Source organism: Symsagittifera roscoffensis, chromosome 2 (assembly GCF_963678635.1).
Source record: "Symsagittifera roscoffensis chromosome 2, txSymRosc1.1, whole genome shotgun sequence".
Classification (NCBI taxonomy): domain Eukaryota; kingdom Metazoa; phylum Xenacoelomorpha; order Acoela; family Convolutidae; genus Symsagittifera; species Symsagittifera roscoffensis.
The window spans coordinates 74,019,243-74,036,435 of record NC_087063.1 but is presented as its reverse complement, the minus strand read 5'-3'; the positions used below and the strand labels follow the sequence as shown (position 1 = coordinate 74,036,435).

The 17,193-nt window shown below is 34.3% G+C and overlaps 1 protein-coding gene and 1 non-coding gene across 2 annotated transcripts in view; one reads left to right on the top strand and one right to left on the bottom strand.

Moving 5' to 3' along the window:
• The window catches only part of LOC134839966 (cilia- and flagella-associated protein 54-like), a 251,236-nt gene that overhangs the window by 102,275 nt on the left and 131,768 nt on the right, over positions 1-17,193 (bottom strand). Inside the window, exons 11-15 of the mRNA XM_063855594.1 lie at positions 16,930-17,131; positions 16,618-16,713; positions 16,399-16,511; positions 15,772-15,958; positions 12,603-12,685 (exon numbers count right to left, since the gene is read on the bottom strand). Coding sequence (XP_063711664.1) covers positions 12,603-12,685; positions 15,772-15,958; positions 16,399-16,511; positions 16,618-16,713; positions 16,930-17,131 — 681 coding nt within the window. The remainder of the gene's footprint in view (positions 1-12,602; positions 12,686-15,771; positions 15,959-16,398; positions 16,512-16,617; positions 16,714-16,929; positions 17,132-17,193) is intronic.
• Trnam-cau (transfer RNA methionine (anticodon CAU)) lies at positions 15,988-16,060 on the top strand. The gene has a single exon. It is a non-coding gene; the product is annotated as a tRNA-Met (tRNA).

Sequence of the window (17,193 nt, the reverse complement as noted above, 5' to 3'; positions counted from 1 at the left end):
CGCGTGTTAATTTCTAATGTAACTAAGTCAACGATGTCGACTAATTAGTTACTCTAATTTCCCCCTTTTTACAATTTACAACCGCCAACCTCTAACTTAACCAGTCCCCCTTCTAACCTCCCCCCTTTCTAGCCCCCCTTCTTAAGCCTAAAAATTACTTTAAGCGCCGGGTGCTAAACCTCTCAAGAGAAAACCGTAGACCTGTTTCCAGGCCTGCTCAAGTAAAAACGTTCCTCAAAACTGGGGGATTTCGCTTATCCAATTTTACACTTATCTCCTATAATGTAATGTGGATTCTAACGATACCCGTTCTGCCCAACTTGAGAACTCGAGAATTGCCAAATCCTTCTTGGCTGCTTTCCCACTCGACTGGTCACCTGTTCCAGTCCAGTCTCCTATTGGTTCAGCTCAAGTGTCCCTGAACCACTTTCCCACTCGGCTGGTCACCTCTTCCAGTCAAGTCTCCTATTGGTTCAGCTCAAGTGTCCCTGAACCACTTTCCCACTCGGCTGGTCACCTCTTCCAGTCAAGTCTCCTATTGGTCCAGCTAAGTTCCAAGCTATCTGAAAACCCTTGACGACGCCCCACTTCGGGCACTTTATTCAGTTTACTGGTTTAAATTGCTAGGTTGATCGAAACGATCGAACTTGTAAAACAGTATGGGTATACTATTTAATTAATATAAAGGTTTGATCCAACTAATCTGGTGTCAAAGTCACTGTCTTTTTTCGTTTTATGGTTTTTGTTCCTTTTTCTATTCTTTTTTGGTTTTTGTTTTGCTTTTTGTCTTTTTGCTCGTGTTTTTGTCTCCCTAGTTGCCCCCCTTTACTCGGTTAGCTAAGCCTCGTTCGGAGAGCGTACCAGGAAATTTTCTCGAGTTTTCTTAAAAAGCTATCACGGTACAACCGGAAGGTTTGCACGTTCCTGTCGAACCGTACCGCCGGTACTCTAGAATGGGCATTCAGCCCGAAGCTGTCTCAAGTGGGTTCGACTCCGTAGTCTTGATGTCGTAAACACCCAGGAGCGCCATAAAAACACTATGTAACATTCGTCTACTGCAGTCACACATGAGGCTTAAGAAAAATAGGCCCTATAACCACTGGCTCAAGGGTCAGGGACACCATCTCTTGTGTTTTTCTACCTCAAGAACGGTCGGAGCCAGTTCGGTTCGCTTGTGACATGAGACTACGACCCGTTACAGCTTAAAGGCTACTACTAAAATATCCCCCCACTCTAGAATTAGAAACGTCCACATACTTAGGTCTCTAGATACCCAAAATACATGAACGCCGTTAAAAACCGGGTTGGAACAATCCGTTAAGTTGCTTTTTTATTAGACAGTGGAACTTTGATCCATTTCAGATGGATCAACCTAAAACTCGCCTTACCTCAACATAACAATTATAAAACACACTCTAGGAATTTAAATTTGTACTCACATAGTAGCACGCTCAAGAAGTGGGAAATAATCCAGTCGGTAACTAACTCAAGAATTAAATAACGTAACTAAATGAGTCTAATGTTTTATAGTTTTAACAATGAGAACGAGTTTATACTCTAGACAATAGTTTTCTTGTGAACCATTAGGACACTCAAGCTGTCCACCTTTCCACCGAAGGTTCACTCTAGTCCAGTTCCGAATAATACTCCAGTCGTTATAATCCAATTCGAGGGAATGCTCTCGTCTCTGTCACAGATGGGACAGCTCTACTCTCGATTATTATAGTGATGGAAATTGCGAATAGCAATTTCCTACTGCTTTTTCTTGCGACTTTCCCGCGTATGCGACTCAATTGTTCTGAAATTGTTCTGATCTCTTTTTCTGATTTTCAGTTCTCGCGAGAAAATCGTGCATGACAGGTTCCATTCGAAATTTTGAAAAATTAAATTTCACTCCAAAATCAAGTGTTTTTTGCTCCTCTCAAGGTCAAACTTCCAAATATGACCGACTGGCACAATTGTGGGATGAATAATTTATAATTTTTACGTGGTTGATTTCTAAGTCGTGAAGACTCTCTATGTTCTGATTTGTCGATTTGTTCTTGGGGTATTATTTTTTCTGTCATTTTTCTATTTTTTCTTTCTTTTTGAGATGTATTTTGATCTAGATTTTTTGTATTGTTTTTTGTGGTGGTTGATTTTGTTTTTTGGTTTTTGAGGTGAAAATCTTTTTGTTCCTTTGTTGTATTTTCCGTATGTGGGTCATTTTGAATAACTTTTAAACCTGTAAAAGAATATAATTGAGTTAGTTCGCGGAGTGCGTATTCTTTTGGATAATAAGGTAATAGGTTATTTCGGTGTTGAACGATTTCTTTTTTGTCTGCGTCGGTGATTTTATATGTGACATCAGTGGGTTTTGCAATTATTTGGTATGGTCCTTTACGAAGGGTTTGTAATTTTTTTAGAAATTCCTTTTTGAGTATTAAAATTGGGTATTAAAACAAATGTTCCAATTTTTAAATCGGAGGCTGGTGTAAAGCGTGAATTTAATTGTTCATTAATATTTTGCCTTTGTAACAACTTTTTTGTTACTTTTTGGTAAATTTCATTGTGTTTTTTGTCTCTGTTGAAAATCCATTCGGTGTGTGTACCGGAGGCTAATTTAAGAATTTGTGGGTGATGAAAATGATCTTCATCGTGTGTATGTAAAGGTAGGTTATAACAAATTGAGTCTTTATTTGGTTGACAATAACCTTGTGCGTTTTTATGAGAGTTTGCTGTAAACATTATTGGTTTGCGTGGCTTTTGGTTAAAAACCATTTCATATGGTGACATTCCTAGAGTTGTCGTGATTTGTGAATTATATGCTAGGGGAAATAATTTTACATCTGCTGACCATTCAGTATATCTTGTATCATTTCCATTGATGATACATCTAAGATATTCTTGTAGTGAACGGTTCATACCTTCGACTAAGCCGTTTGTCCAAGGTGCGTGAGATGTACGTGGTTTGTGTTTGATGTTATATAAATGACATAGTGTGATAATTTCATTATTTATGAATTCTGTACCGTTATCTGTAACTAGAATTTCTGGTAGTCCAAATTTGGCTATCCAGTGTTCATAAAGCGTTGTGTAAGCGTAATAAGCGTTACAATGTGGTACTGGGTTAAGTGCTACATAATGTGTAAATGCGTCAACAATTACCATAATGTAGGAGTTTCCTTCGGATGAGGGTGAAATTGGTCCTTTAGTATCTAATGAGATACGGTGGTTAAAGTACAAACTTTGTCCTTTAAAATCTTGTTTTTGTGCTATTTGTTTTTGATTTGGGTAAGGTTTATTTAGTTGGCATACTATACAGTCATTGCATAGTACTTTTATCCAAATTGGTGCATTTGGGAAATAAAAGTTTTGTATAAAATTTGAATATGTTTTCTCTGATCCAGAGTGTCCTTTAATATTTTGTGTATGTGAAATATTAAAAGCTATGCGAATCATACTTAAAGGGAGACAGGGAACTGTAGATTCATTTAATTTGTATTCTAGAAGGTCTGTGTTTTCGTTAATTGTTGTATTATTGAATTTTCGAAAATATCGGAGGAGTGTTTTATTTCCTAAAATAGTTGTATCTGCCTTGACGGGTTTAGTTTTATATTTGTGCCATGATTTTAGTTGTCTAATTACTGGGTCAAGATTTTGGTATTGTTTCAATGTTGAAATTGTGATTGTTTCTGTTGGGGGGAGAAAAATGTTTTCTATTTCTAATTTAGATAAGGGTATTGTATCAAGTGGGTCATGGAGGTCAAAAACTTGATTTATTGTGTATTTTGAATCGTTTGTTTGTGGTCGTGATAAATTTATTTTATCAGTTAGGTTTTCTTTTTCAATTAGTGGAAAAAGGTCTTTTTTATGCGAGTGTTGTTTTACTCTTTTTTGTTGGGTGTTATTTTTTATCCATTGTGAGTATGGAATTGGTTTAAAAGTTGATGTTCCAAGTAGATCAACTTCGTAGTGGTTATTTTGACAATCTAAATAAAGCGGAAAGTGTTGTAGATTATTTATCTGTGATTGTTCAACGTCAGTTTTTACTGCATATTTGCATTCTAGTCGGGGTGATGTTTCGTTTTTTGCAAGGTAGAATTTTATATTTTTAGGTATTTCAACTGTAGTTTTACGTGTAAGTAATTCAGGTGGTGTATTTTGACTAAATGTGTCTGGTAATGCAAGATTTTTTCCTGCTGTCCAAACTATATGTAAGTTTGGAAATTTCATTAGAATTAATTGAAATCTGTAAACTCGGTGATTTGGGTTGGATTTTTGTGTGAAGAGAAAAATGATTGGTTTGTGATCTGTGAATAGAACTGTTGGATGTTTTGATCCAAGTATCAGAAATTCATATTCCGTAAGTGTATAGATTATGGCTGTACATTCTCTCATTAGGGTTGAGAGTCTTAGCTCTGCTTGAGTGAATAATCGAGAATTTGCTGATATAAGGTTCATTTTGTTTGTACCATTATGTGATTGTAATAACGCTGCGCCGATGCCAAAGTTCGAAGCATCGCACATTGCGTAGAATGGTTGATTTGGATCTGGAATTGTATTCGAAATTTGTTCAGTTAGAAGTTTTTTAATTTATTCAAATCGTGCTTGATGTTCTGTATTCCATTCAAAATTATTTTGTTGTCTAAGTATATTATAGAATGGTCTTAGATATAATTGCATTTTATAAACATATTTGCTTAAAAAGTTTAGCATTCCAAGGAATTCTTGGATTTTCTTTTTATTTGTCGGTGGTTGGAGTTTCTGAATAGCGTCAATGCGTGATTTTAATGGAGTGATTGTTTTTCTTTCTATGTTATGTCCTAAGAATTTTACTCGTGTTAAAAAGAAGTGTGATTTATCAGGGGCGGCCTTCAGATTTTCGTTCTGAAGTATTTGGTGATATTGTTCTAAAACATTGAACATTTCTTCTTTAGTCTGTGATTGCATAAAAACATCGTCTAAATAGGTGATTGCGTTTTTCTTGAGTATTAGTGGTCGAAAAATTTTGCTCATAAAAGCTGAAAATGCTGCTGGTCCTATGGATATTCCATAGAATAAGCGGTTGAATTCATACTGTTGGTTTCCAATAACAAATTGTGTTAAACGTCGCGATTGTTCATCTAATGGCATTTGATTGTATGCACTATTCATATCTGCGGTTGTAAAGTATTTTCCGTTTATTTTTGTTAAAATAACTTGTATTGGTTCAATAGGCCAATTACACATTGATTCATCTATGAGTGAGTTGAGGTATCTAGCGTCGAGAACGATTTTTAATGATTCTCCTTTGGCTAGAATGATAACAGGGTTGTTAAATGTGTTACCTTTGGGTTGTTCTTCTTTATTTACTGGTGATATAATGTTGTATTCTTCTAAAATGTCGAGTAATCTGTTCACTTTATCGTGTAAGTGAATTGGTACTTTACTTGCTCTTTGTTTTTTGAAAACTGCGTCTGGTTTTAATAGGAGATGTAGTGATGAGCTGATTTTGCCAACATCAAATTTTGATGTTGCATAGACTGATGAATATTTAATTAGCTGTTTGGCTAATTTTTCAAATTCGTCTTGTGTTATTTGTGAATGTTGGAAATTAAACATTGTTAAAAATTTCTGTTGATTCTCTGTGTAGTTATTTATGTTGAATGTCGGTTTGAAATATGGGGTTTTTGTGAAATAATCCGTATTTCTTTTTTCGTTACTTATTATATTATTTATGGATAATTCTTCATTAAGAATTGTGGATTGACAAATATCTAATAATTGGAGTATATTATTTACGCGATATGCTTTTTCGTGTATTGGTGATATTGTAGCGTTGGTTTCACAATAGCCTAAAAGTCCTAAAGGTAATGTTACTTGGTAAGGTGTATTGTTGTATACATGTAGAGATATAATATCTGAATTCGAGTTTTTCAAATATTTTATGGATGAGATTGTGATTTTGAAAAACTTATGGATAGGTTTGAATTCAAAGTCTGACATATAGAGTTGTTGTTTATTTTGTCTTTTATCATATTGGTGAACTTGTTTTATTGAAAAATTATATATGTTTCCTGATAGTGGTTTCAGGTGTTTTCTTTGTTGGTTAAATATTGGATAAAATTTTGAAAAGAATGGTGGTTGTTTGTTTAATCTTTGAAAAAATGTTAGGGATGTGTCTTTTGTTTTTGTGTATTTATCTTTGATTAGTATTTTACTGTTTAATATGTTGATTGTTGGTATATATTTAGAGATAAATGGTATTCCAATGATATTGTGTTTAATATCTGTGATATGGAATATTTGTTGAAATGGTTTAGTTAAAATTTTATTTTGCTCCATTGTTCTTGTGGGGAGAAGAAATAATTGAATTTTTCCATAGTTTACCAATGTTGATCCTTGTGCTGTTGCTAGTTTACTGGAGGTTTCAAGAGGTGTTAGCTTTGGGTGTAAGGTTTTTATTTCATTCCATGTGGGAATGTTTATTATATTTGATTCTGCTCCTGAATCAATTAAAAAATCAATTTCAAGATCTGGTGGTTGAAATTCTTTGCTTCTTGGACTTTCTAAAAGAAATGGTATTGTCCAAATTTTTTCTTTGGGTTGTTCTTTTTGTATGTTTTGATAGATGTGATTTGTATTTAAGCATTTTGTTTTGTCATTCTCATTGGGTTGATTTGTAGTGTTAATTTCGTTTGTTTCTTGTGTTGTTTGTGTAGAATGGATGGGTTCAATATAATAATTGTGAAGGAGTTCTAATTGATTTTCATATATATGTGATGAAAATGGTTGTTCATATATAATAGGTTCATAGTCATTTTCGACTGCTATCATATTGATGGAGATAGTGTTTTCTGTTTCACTTTCTGAGTCTGATGATCCACAGTTTATTTGATTGAGTTGTAACGTATCATTTACTGTGTCATCAATACCTGGGGGGTCTGATGTCGTTTCTGGGTTTGATTGTACTTGATTAATATTTCTTTGATGTTTAGGTGTACTACTTCTGTGGCGATTGTTAGAATTATTATAATGGTTATTATTCCTGTGTGGTGATTGGGAATAATTTCGATAACGATTATTATAACTTGAATGTCGATTTTGTGAATTATTTCGTGATGTGTTTTGGTAATTATTGTTTGGTCTGTTATAGTTTGATCTATTATATGAGTTATTCCTTGATCGATTGTTCGGGTAATTCTGGTTTCGGTTGTTTGAATAACTTCTATTCCGATTATTGGAGTAGTTTCTATTTCTATTGTATGATGAATTTCGTGATTGATTGTTTGGATAGTAATTATTTCTTGATTGGGAATTAGATCTAGAAACAAATCGTGTTGTATTTGAATTTGATCTGGAGTAGTTATTTCTACTATTTGGTCTATTGTAGTGATTTTGTGACGAATTTTGTGTATTTCTTCGTTCTGGCGATCTTCCTCCATAACTTGAGTTATGTGGTGATTGATTTCTCGTGTAGTTGGTATTGCTCGGTAGTGGTTTTCCTGAACTGTTGTTGCTGTATACATTTTTGTTTGGTAGATTTTGATCTTTCTTCATGTATTGATAGAATGATTTATTTGGTTCTTTATATTTTTGAGGTTTATTTTGATTGTCTTGCTGTTTTTGTCTACATTCAGAAATACTATTCCGTATCGTCGGCAATAATTACACCATTTTTTGAAAGATGGTTTGCCTTTAAAGTTTGGGTGTTTTTCGTAAATATTGAGTATTTCAGTGATTTTTTCAACGAGGTCTGTATCTGATTCCTGTATATTGTTGATACTTGTGGTATTTGTTTCGATTCGGTTAACATATTGTAATTTCAGATTTTCTGTTTCTTCGAGTTTCATTGTGATTTCTGCTTGTTCTAGTTTGTCTACTAGTTTTCGAAAATCTAAATCGGGTTCTCGAATTGAAGAAGGATGGGATGCTCTCTTTTTTATTGCTATTTTTCTTAATTGCGGTGTTAAGGTCATCATTAGGATTTCTGTCATCTTTGTGTTTTTATAGTCATGTGTATTTAATGAATATGCTTTTCGAACTAGTGTTTCGATGCGTACTGCTAATTGCTTGATGGTTCCATTTGGTAATCTGCGAATTTCATTACATAAAACTCTTTGTTGTTGTTTGTTTCTTTCGGAGTCAAACATTTTTGAAAATTCTTGTGTAAACCTTTTCCAATGTGATTTTATTTCTAGAGGCAATACTGAAAACCATTTTTGGGCTGCGCCGTCTAAAGTTGTTTGTATCAACGCTGTGCGTCGATGTATCCAGTTTTGATGTAGTGGCGTATTAATTGGTTCAGGTACTATATTTAAAATCAAATTTGCTGTTACTGCATTTAAATAGTCTTCTACAGAATATTCAGGGTCTGTTCCTGTGAATACCATTAAAGGTTTATTTGATGTTATTGATGATCCACCCATAAGGTATGGATTCATTGTCATTTGTAATGAATCTGCTGCATTTGGCATTTGAGAAAAATTTGAAAGTTGATTTCTTGTTATTTCGTGTTGTTGAAGTTAATATGGGAGTGGTATTTCATTTTGCATTTGTGTCGGTTGATACGAGTGTGTGATCATTGGGTTTTGTTGCTGAATTGGTTGAAAATATTGTGTATTAATTGGGTTTTGTTGCTGAATTGGTTGTTGATTTTGTGTATCTATCGGTTGTGGAGAAAAAATTCTATGATTTGTATGTGGTTTCTGTACTCCTTGTCCACGATATTCTTGATTATATGGTGCAAATATATCTGGTTGTAAAAAATCATCATCTGAGGATAAGTAATCCATTTGATAAGATGTTTGTTTTTTATTTTTATTTTGTTGAAAAAATGGATAGTTTTCACTACGATCCTGTGAAGGATGTAAATTTGTTTGAAAATTTACTGAATTAGTTTGTGCCATTGGGTTATCCCAGTTTCGAGATCTTGTATAGTTATTAAAATTTTTTCGTGGGGGATAATTTGTTTTTGATGGATGTGTGTAATTATAATTATGTTCTGCAAAATTGTTTCTAGTGAACGTTTTACGTGTTTTTGACGGTATTGTCATGGGTCTGTATGTTTGATAATCCATGTGTGAATATTTTGGGGCAACCGAAGGTTTAACGGTTGATTGTAAGGTTACCTGTGTTTGTGAAGGGTTTGTATTTCTTGGTGTTGTTAAATTTGGACGTATCGGTGAAATACTTTGTTGTGTAGTTGTTGTGTGTACGATTTCTTCATTTATGAAGTGTGATGGTGTCTGGATATCTTGTTGGGTGAGATTTCTAGTTCCATTGAGGTTTTCATTGTGTATGACTGTGGAGTTTAAACTATTATTTTGCATATCAGGTAAAAATCTATTATAGTTTAATGGTGTTGCATCAATGGTTAATGGTATTACTCTTACATAATCTCTTACATAAGATATCGTACTTATTGCTTGACTTGAGATTGATTGTGGGAAGTTTATGAATGCGGGATGAGACCATTCGGGGTCCCAAACATAGTCTGACTGTTCTGTGATGGCAGTATCATCGTTTGAGTTTTGAGGTCTAAAATTTTTTCTCGCTTGTGAAATTAAATCTAGATTATGTGTGAAATAATCTATTATAAACCATGCCAAGATTTTTTGTAAGTCATGTTTTGTATGTTGTGAAACATCATCTTTAGAGAAATTTTCTTTAATTATATTTAGAAAACTAGAGAGTAGTGTGATTTCATGTCGTACTCTTATATGTTTAGATGTTTCTGTCGGTGAGACATTTGAGATTGGGATTTCGTTTTCTAATATCGAGATATAACTATATATTATTGCAAAAACTTCATTGGTGAATATGGAGTTTGCTCTTTGTGAGTAATGATATTGTATGCTTTTTATATATTCTGAGAATACTTTTGAGAATTCTAAATCAAGGTAGTCTGTTTGAATTACATATTTGCTGTGATTCTGGTTTGGTGAGCTGAATTGTATGGAGTAGATTCCGTATTGTTGTGTTAAGTTGCATATATCTTTCAAATAGTGATCGATAATTTGTCTTTTGATTTTTACATCTGGGAACTCTGTTTTACATGGACTGATTCCGGGTTCAAACAAATTTAAGAGTAAATTTTTGCAAAATATGTGCAGTCCTCTATCAGTGGTTGCATCTACGATAAAGGGGAAGATATCATCATCATCTGGACTTTCTTCACCTGGGGTGTGTGTTGAGCTCATTTTTTCGTTTGATGACTGGTAATATGTAATTATCGATGTGTCTAATTGGTTGATTCCAATTGTATAAGTGTACTGGTTTGTGTTTATATTGTTTTTTTATTCTTCTTTTTCCTCTTTTTGATGAACTTGAAGTTGTTTCTGAGTCGGAAAAATATAATTGATCGTGAATGGGGCAATTTTTATCTATAGATTCTTTTAATTTATAAAGTTCGTCTAAACTGCTGGTTTCTGATTCTGAAAATGCGTTTCGGTTTTTTGAAAATCTTTTTCGTGTTATTTGTGTTTGTTTGGTTATTATTTTTCTTTTTAGTGTTTGTCGTTTTGTTCTAATGTATCCAACTGTTTGTGTATGAGGTGTGATTACAAGATCGTATTTTTTGTTATCTATTTCACAATTGTGTAAAACGATTGTTTGTTTATTTCCTAGGTTTTTAAATGACATAAGGTTTAGGATGACGGATGCAAAAGGTTGTTAAATTTTTTCTATTTTCTTAGACTGTTAGTCCTTACGATTTTTTGGTTAGCCTAACCTGGGTCTATTTGTTCAGGGTTGGGGAGAAAAGTATATCGATTCCGAAGAATGATTTTATACTTTCTCGTGGCTAGTATAAGCTAAGGTGTTAACTTACTTAATCTTACTTAAGGGTAGTGATTGTGTTCAGGGTTGGAGAATAGTAAATCGATCCACAAGGTTCAGGTATAATTAGAACGCGAGTAGTTCGTTAGATACTATTTTAAACTTACTAAGTCTAAGATTTATCCTGGGTCTGGTAAGAGGGGGGATCAAGTGAAGGATGAATAACCGAAGTTCTTCACTGTTTATCCTAATTTGAATGATTAGTTTTGTTCAAAAATTTCTGTTAGTCCTGGGTTTTTAGAAAGGGTTGGATAGTGAATCGACGTTTGAGGTCGTTAGACACTAGCTAAGTGGGTGGGGGAGAACAAAATTGTTCTTTTTGATCCAAGGATAGGCCTTGATGATCAAGTTTTAAATTTAATTAAATAGAAAATGATTTAAGATCCAAGGATGAGCCTTGATGATCTGATTTTAAATTTAAGTGAATTTAAGTTTAAAATGATTTAAATTTATGTAGAGAAAAGATTTAGTGTTTTTATGATATTAGTGAGCTTATGAATGCTGTTATGTTTAGGTGATGAAGCTGGAACAACAGGATGATTTATGATTACTTAACCATTTATTGTCATGCTACTAATTTTTATTTTGATTTTTCAATAAATATTTTTCAAACATATTTTGTATATTACTGCAGAATTTAGGAAAACGATCTGAGATCTTTTTATCAATCGTTATTGTATATTAATAATTTTGTTTAGCGCCTGAAATGATTTTGAAGATTGACTTCAAGATTTTATGTTTGCAAATGAAAATCTAAATTCATTGCTAGTAGTATTCTAAATACAAAAGTTTGTGTTGGCTTTTGCCAAACTATCATATAACTATATGGTAAGTTTCTACTTTGTCGTATGTCGTCTCTGGTTCGAGGTCTTCTTGCAATTCCGGGTAGTTCTCTTATCGTTCGGAATATTGGCTTTGATCTATTGAGTCGTAGAGACATTTCGATTAAATTATCGTCGTTTTAAAAATGTTTTGTCTAAATTCTAATCTATTTTTGGTTAATTCTAAGCTATTAAGGTCTTGTTCGAGACTTATGGTCGCACCAGATGAGTTAGGACCGAAGTGTATAACTCATAGAGTAATTTCGGATAGGGTACACCGTCTGCTCGTCACGCTATCTTATTTTCGGCCGGATAGATTCGTGCAACTTCTTAGTCTAATACCAATCCTAATCTTACTCTTATACTATCTAGTCTCAGGTTGTTTAACTAGTCTCTGCTAGGCTCAATAGATCTAGGGTATACTGGTTTATTGCGGCTGCTGAAGTCTTCTTGGAGAGTCAACTAATTTCTAAGTTAAATTCAAATCTCTCTGGTGCTGAAATTACAAGTAATTTCAGCACTTACAAATAAGTGGGTTGTTAGTTAGATGGATCATGATTGGTTAATATTAAATACTTTACAGTGGTAAAATATCTAATTTATCCAATCATAAAATGTAGTTTAGATCAGGTTCCAGATTTGTATCTGTTTTCAAATTTGTTAACCTATCAGTCTCAAATTTGCAAGAATCAAATTTGTTAACCTATCAAAGTGCAAGAATCAAATTTGTTAACCTATCAGTAGCCTCTCCATAAACCTCCTATGCAACGAAGTCCCCCTTCTTTAAATAGGACTTATCAAAAGACAAAGAATCGAATTTAGAGCCCGGCATTCAATAAGTCCCCCTGCCAATTACAGTAAGGAGAGAGCCCGTTTGAAGAGATCAAATATTGTGAGCAGAGGTGTGACAATAATTCGATCATATCACTTTGAAACCTTCAATTTTTTCGAAAAATCACAAATGCGTTCAAAAAACTATACCTTTGGGTAGTCTAAGCATTTGAGGAGAATCGCTGAGAATTCTAGCCAGTCTTCCAGTGTGTCGGGCTTCTTAGAGGCCGCAGCTAAAACCAAAGCAAACCAAACATAATCAAACAAAGATAACTTTACTGAAAAAAAACGCAAGAATGCAGCAAATATAGAAACACATGGCCAGCACAAACACAATTGTGGTGCAAATTTGATATTATTACCCCCAAAAAAGAAAGTTCGATACATATGAGCTATTTAGATTAACTCATCAAATGCATGTAACTAAACCGCTTATGATGCCTTTGAGCTTATGAGTTTAGTTTCCAATAAATTTTTCTCGAGAGATCTGTAAAAAAAACTTTAGTATCCAAAATTTCAAGTTGTCCCAATTTTCACGATTTTCTTTAGCAAATCAAATAAATCGAAACCAGAAATTATTTATAAAAAACTGAACGGTTTCCAGAAAATTGAGCTTCGTTTTGACATACCATTTACGCTACATTTGATTGTTCAAAAAGAAAAGTTGCATTTCAAGAGGGGACTTCTCATGATCGATATCCAAATTACAGAATGTCCCTTGATCAAATTCCTTTAAATTTTCACGCGTTTTGAAATATTTGCAGAACACTAAATTTGATTAATTAGTATAAGCTTCTGTCTTTATGCTCCAAATGATTTGAGCCATTTCGTAATTTGTTGTGTGCAAGACAATTTATCCTTTCAAAAGAGATACAATTGACCCGTAATCATAGAGGAAAATCAAACTCAGAACAAAAGAAACTTACCTTTCGAATTTTTGGCTGAACGAATAAAAACCAATCGTAATAATTTTGAATATAGACTTAAATAACACAAACACAATTAAGTTTAAACAAGACTGCTCGTATCAGGGCTGGTTAATAAAATATTGAAAAACTATGAATTTTAAGCTGAATTTTAAGAGTCGAGTATGGAATTAATAAGAGGGCCACTTCTGGCGAAAGTCAAAACATACGATTATACGTTATACGAAAGTCGGATTATACGATTATAAGTTATACAATTTGTTCAGTATACGTCAATACTCTGATTGGGAGGGCCATTCAAATAGCCCTAGATCCTTTCATCGCATCTGGCGCGAACTACACTAAAAATATGAATTAGAAAACTTAGGTAACTTAACTTAGATAATCTGGACTTTCAATTCTCCCTTTTCAATGTATCCGAGAAAAAGATCTGTATTAGTCATTTAGTTTTCAAAAAAATCTGCACAGAAACAAATGTGCAGTACTGAACGGTATGGTAGCTATTTAAAGCTTCGTATAACAAATTTTGAAAAGAACACTTTTCAACCTAAGAGTTGTACTTTTTCATCACCTACAAATCTCCCCTCCCCAGTAACTTGTTCTTGTATGAAAATTTAGGGAAAAAAAGATTAACTTTTTTTTAATTTTTTTTTTGGGTTTTTCTTGTTAATTGCCTTCAAAATTGTTTTCCAATTGGCATATTTTACAATGACGGACAAAAATGCCAAATTCTACTTGAAAAATAATTTCGCAATTTTTTAGACAGAAACAGGCTATTTCTGTCTAAAAAATTACAAAATTCTTTTTCAAGTAGAATTTGGCATTTTCGTTTTAATTATAAAATTACAGAGAGGTGAAGCGGAGCTGCTTTACAACACATGCAATACTCCATAAACATAACACCAACACATAAAATAAAGTCAAAAAAGTTCGTAAACACCACAATAAAAATAAATTGACTACTTTGTCTCGAATGATTTTCAAATTAAGGGAAAGACTTCCGGCAATAATAGTGCCGCGTTAATGTTTTTGAGAAACATTTATCGAACAGTAACTGAGCCAACAAAACCATGGTGAACTTCCGTTGTGCCGAAAAAAAACTTGAGCAATAAAATTTTGACATTCTAAGAGTTTTCTTTTTTTGTACTTTCGAGGGGAGGGGCAAACAATTTTTTTGCTTTGATATGACGCAAAATTAGATTACTTAGCTGATAAAACATAAGCCATAATAATTTGAGCCAAATGAAAATTTTAAGCCGAAAAAAGGCTTTTAAGCCTACAAAACAGATAGACCGACAAGATTTGTGAAACTGAATAAGATCATTTTGAAAAACAAAAAACTAAGTCGTGCCCCTATTGGAACCTAGGACCTTTGGGGTCCCAGGCGTTGTCGTTCCCTTGAAGCCAAGATGGTCGCAGATGCCAAGAAAATTGAAAGTTGTATTAATCGAGCTATCAAGTGTTTCAAGTAGTTTTGTTAAACACTTTGTTAATTGGAAAAAAAAAGCATTTCGTTCATAAATTAACTCGAAGCCCATATCTCGCTAATTGGCCAAAAGGGTATCATGACATATTGTGCCAAAAATGTTTCTCAAGTCAAAAATACATGCTTGAATAGCACTGTCTCTGTCGTAGCATGTTCTCATGAATCCAAAAAATTATAAATTATTTTGAGAACAAGATTTTGTTGGCTCGAATCCAAACTGCTCAGGGTAAAACTTTTCATGTTTTTTTTTGATAAATTTGATCAATTGTTTACACATGATTCTTCCAAAAAAATTGTCAGTAAATGGAAGTAAACTTATCGGACGATACTTTTCAAAGTGTTCGGGGTTCCCACTTTGATGCAGTGGAATTACCCGATGTTTAACTTCGAAGGATACTACTCAATCTCGAAACATTCATTAAAAGAAGGCTCAATCGAGGCTCACTTATTACTGATGAGTAATTTTTTGGCGTCTCGTTACTAATGAGCTACCAATAACATAAATAAATGGGAAAATCTCGCCAATTAGGTGAATTTCTTTAACTTTCTTCGGTTTTTTCGGAAAAAAAATTTAAAGAAAAAGTCGACATAGAGCATTTTTGGATAGTTTTGACTGAAAGTTGCGTATTATCGGCTCGCACTCTTTCTAAGTTTATACATATTGGCCCCGAGGGCGTATTCAGAACGTTTTTAGAGCTTGTCAGCCCAAATTGGATGTAAAATAATACCATAGGGAAACCATTAGATAAAAAAAATTCCCAACCAGAATTAAAGAGAAATGCTGCTGCGACTTTTTGAAAACCTTTGAAAGAAATAACTGTGCGCTAATGCGACAAAACGTATTGCGCTAATAAGACCCATACTCTCTACTCAGGGTAAAATATGAAGAAAAAATAACTGTTCAGACCTTGTTTGTTCAGCTGATAGGTAGAAGGCATGTCCCCTCCCTCCTTCTCTATGGTGGCCTGACTCTCCGTCTGCAGTAGCAGAAACCTCCGATGTTTCCTCGCATTCGCGTGCAGCTGTTCCAGACCAGATATAATGCGAAGCGTTTGGGCTTCGTGCACATATTCGGCTACGTGAGCTTCTCCGCTCTAAATAATGCAATGAACATTAATTATAAGCGACCATGGCGCAGTCGGCAGCGCGTAAGTCTCATAATCTTAAGGTCGTGAGTTCGAGCCTCACTGGTCGCAAATCTTTTACTTTTTGAATTCCAAAGCACATCACCCCCACCTATAAATAAGAAAAACACCCTGAAACTTTCAACACGGTTTTCTCGAACAGAATAAAGCTGAAATGCTTGGAGTAAAGCTCTCATCAGACTGAAAACGATGAAAATGAATCACCAATTGGCCAGAATCGAAACACTGCTGCATTTTGCGACTTAATTTTCCATAACCATGAAGGGGAATTTTTCCATTTGGGGAATTTTCAGAATTAAATATCAGGAGCTGTTGTTCATATTTGTTCAATCCTATAGTCTCGAAAAAAAAACTTTTGGACAGTCGAAAGATGAGTTGTTCCTTTATACCTCTAGTAGACGTATGGTGGGTTCCAAGATAGCGATGAGAGGATCCCACTGTTCGTAGCAGTAGGCCAACTTCACAAACTTGATCACGCTCTCAATTGTCACTCCGTCGAGACCTATGATAACGAGCGGAGATATTTTAACCAAATAAATGATTCAAGATTAATTCGAAAAAAGAAATGGTTCAATTTTTATGGTTCTACTTCATGACTCTGAGTGTACCTCTGGACGCCATCTGCATGAGTGTTGTCTCTTTGACTTGAGTGACACTACCTATTCCCACGTGACTCGTCTGCATCTTAGAAGCTCCGCCCCCTCCTGCAAATAAAACATAAACACATGCTTACAGGAAACAAGGATAGCCGGTTGCTGTGAAAGTACAACATATTGTTCCAACGATGATGAGTTATGAAAAAGTTTTATGAGAGTAAGACAGAGGGAAAATCTTCGTTCTATCCAATCATACTCCCTAGCTCTGCTACCAAAAAACATAAAGGCGACATGAAGCCTTATATTTACTCCGAATGTAATTACCGGCGATGATTTCTTGTCCGGCAAAGAACAACTCCGAGTAGACTTCAGCCCAGACATCGTCCTGCTCGCTAGAGGGCGACTGAGTGAATGTCATGCGTCTGTTGGGGTCATTGACCACTTCGAGGATGGTGAGAAACTGGGCCGCAGACCCATCAAACACCTCGTTCAACATCTTCTCAGTGCCAGTACGCGGCCACACATTCTAAAAATTAGGAAAAAACATTTGGATTCAATAATTACTCTCAATCTCTGGTCTGACGATCT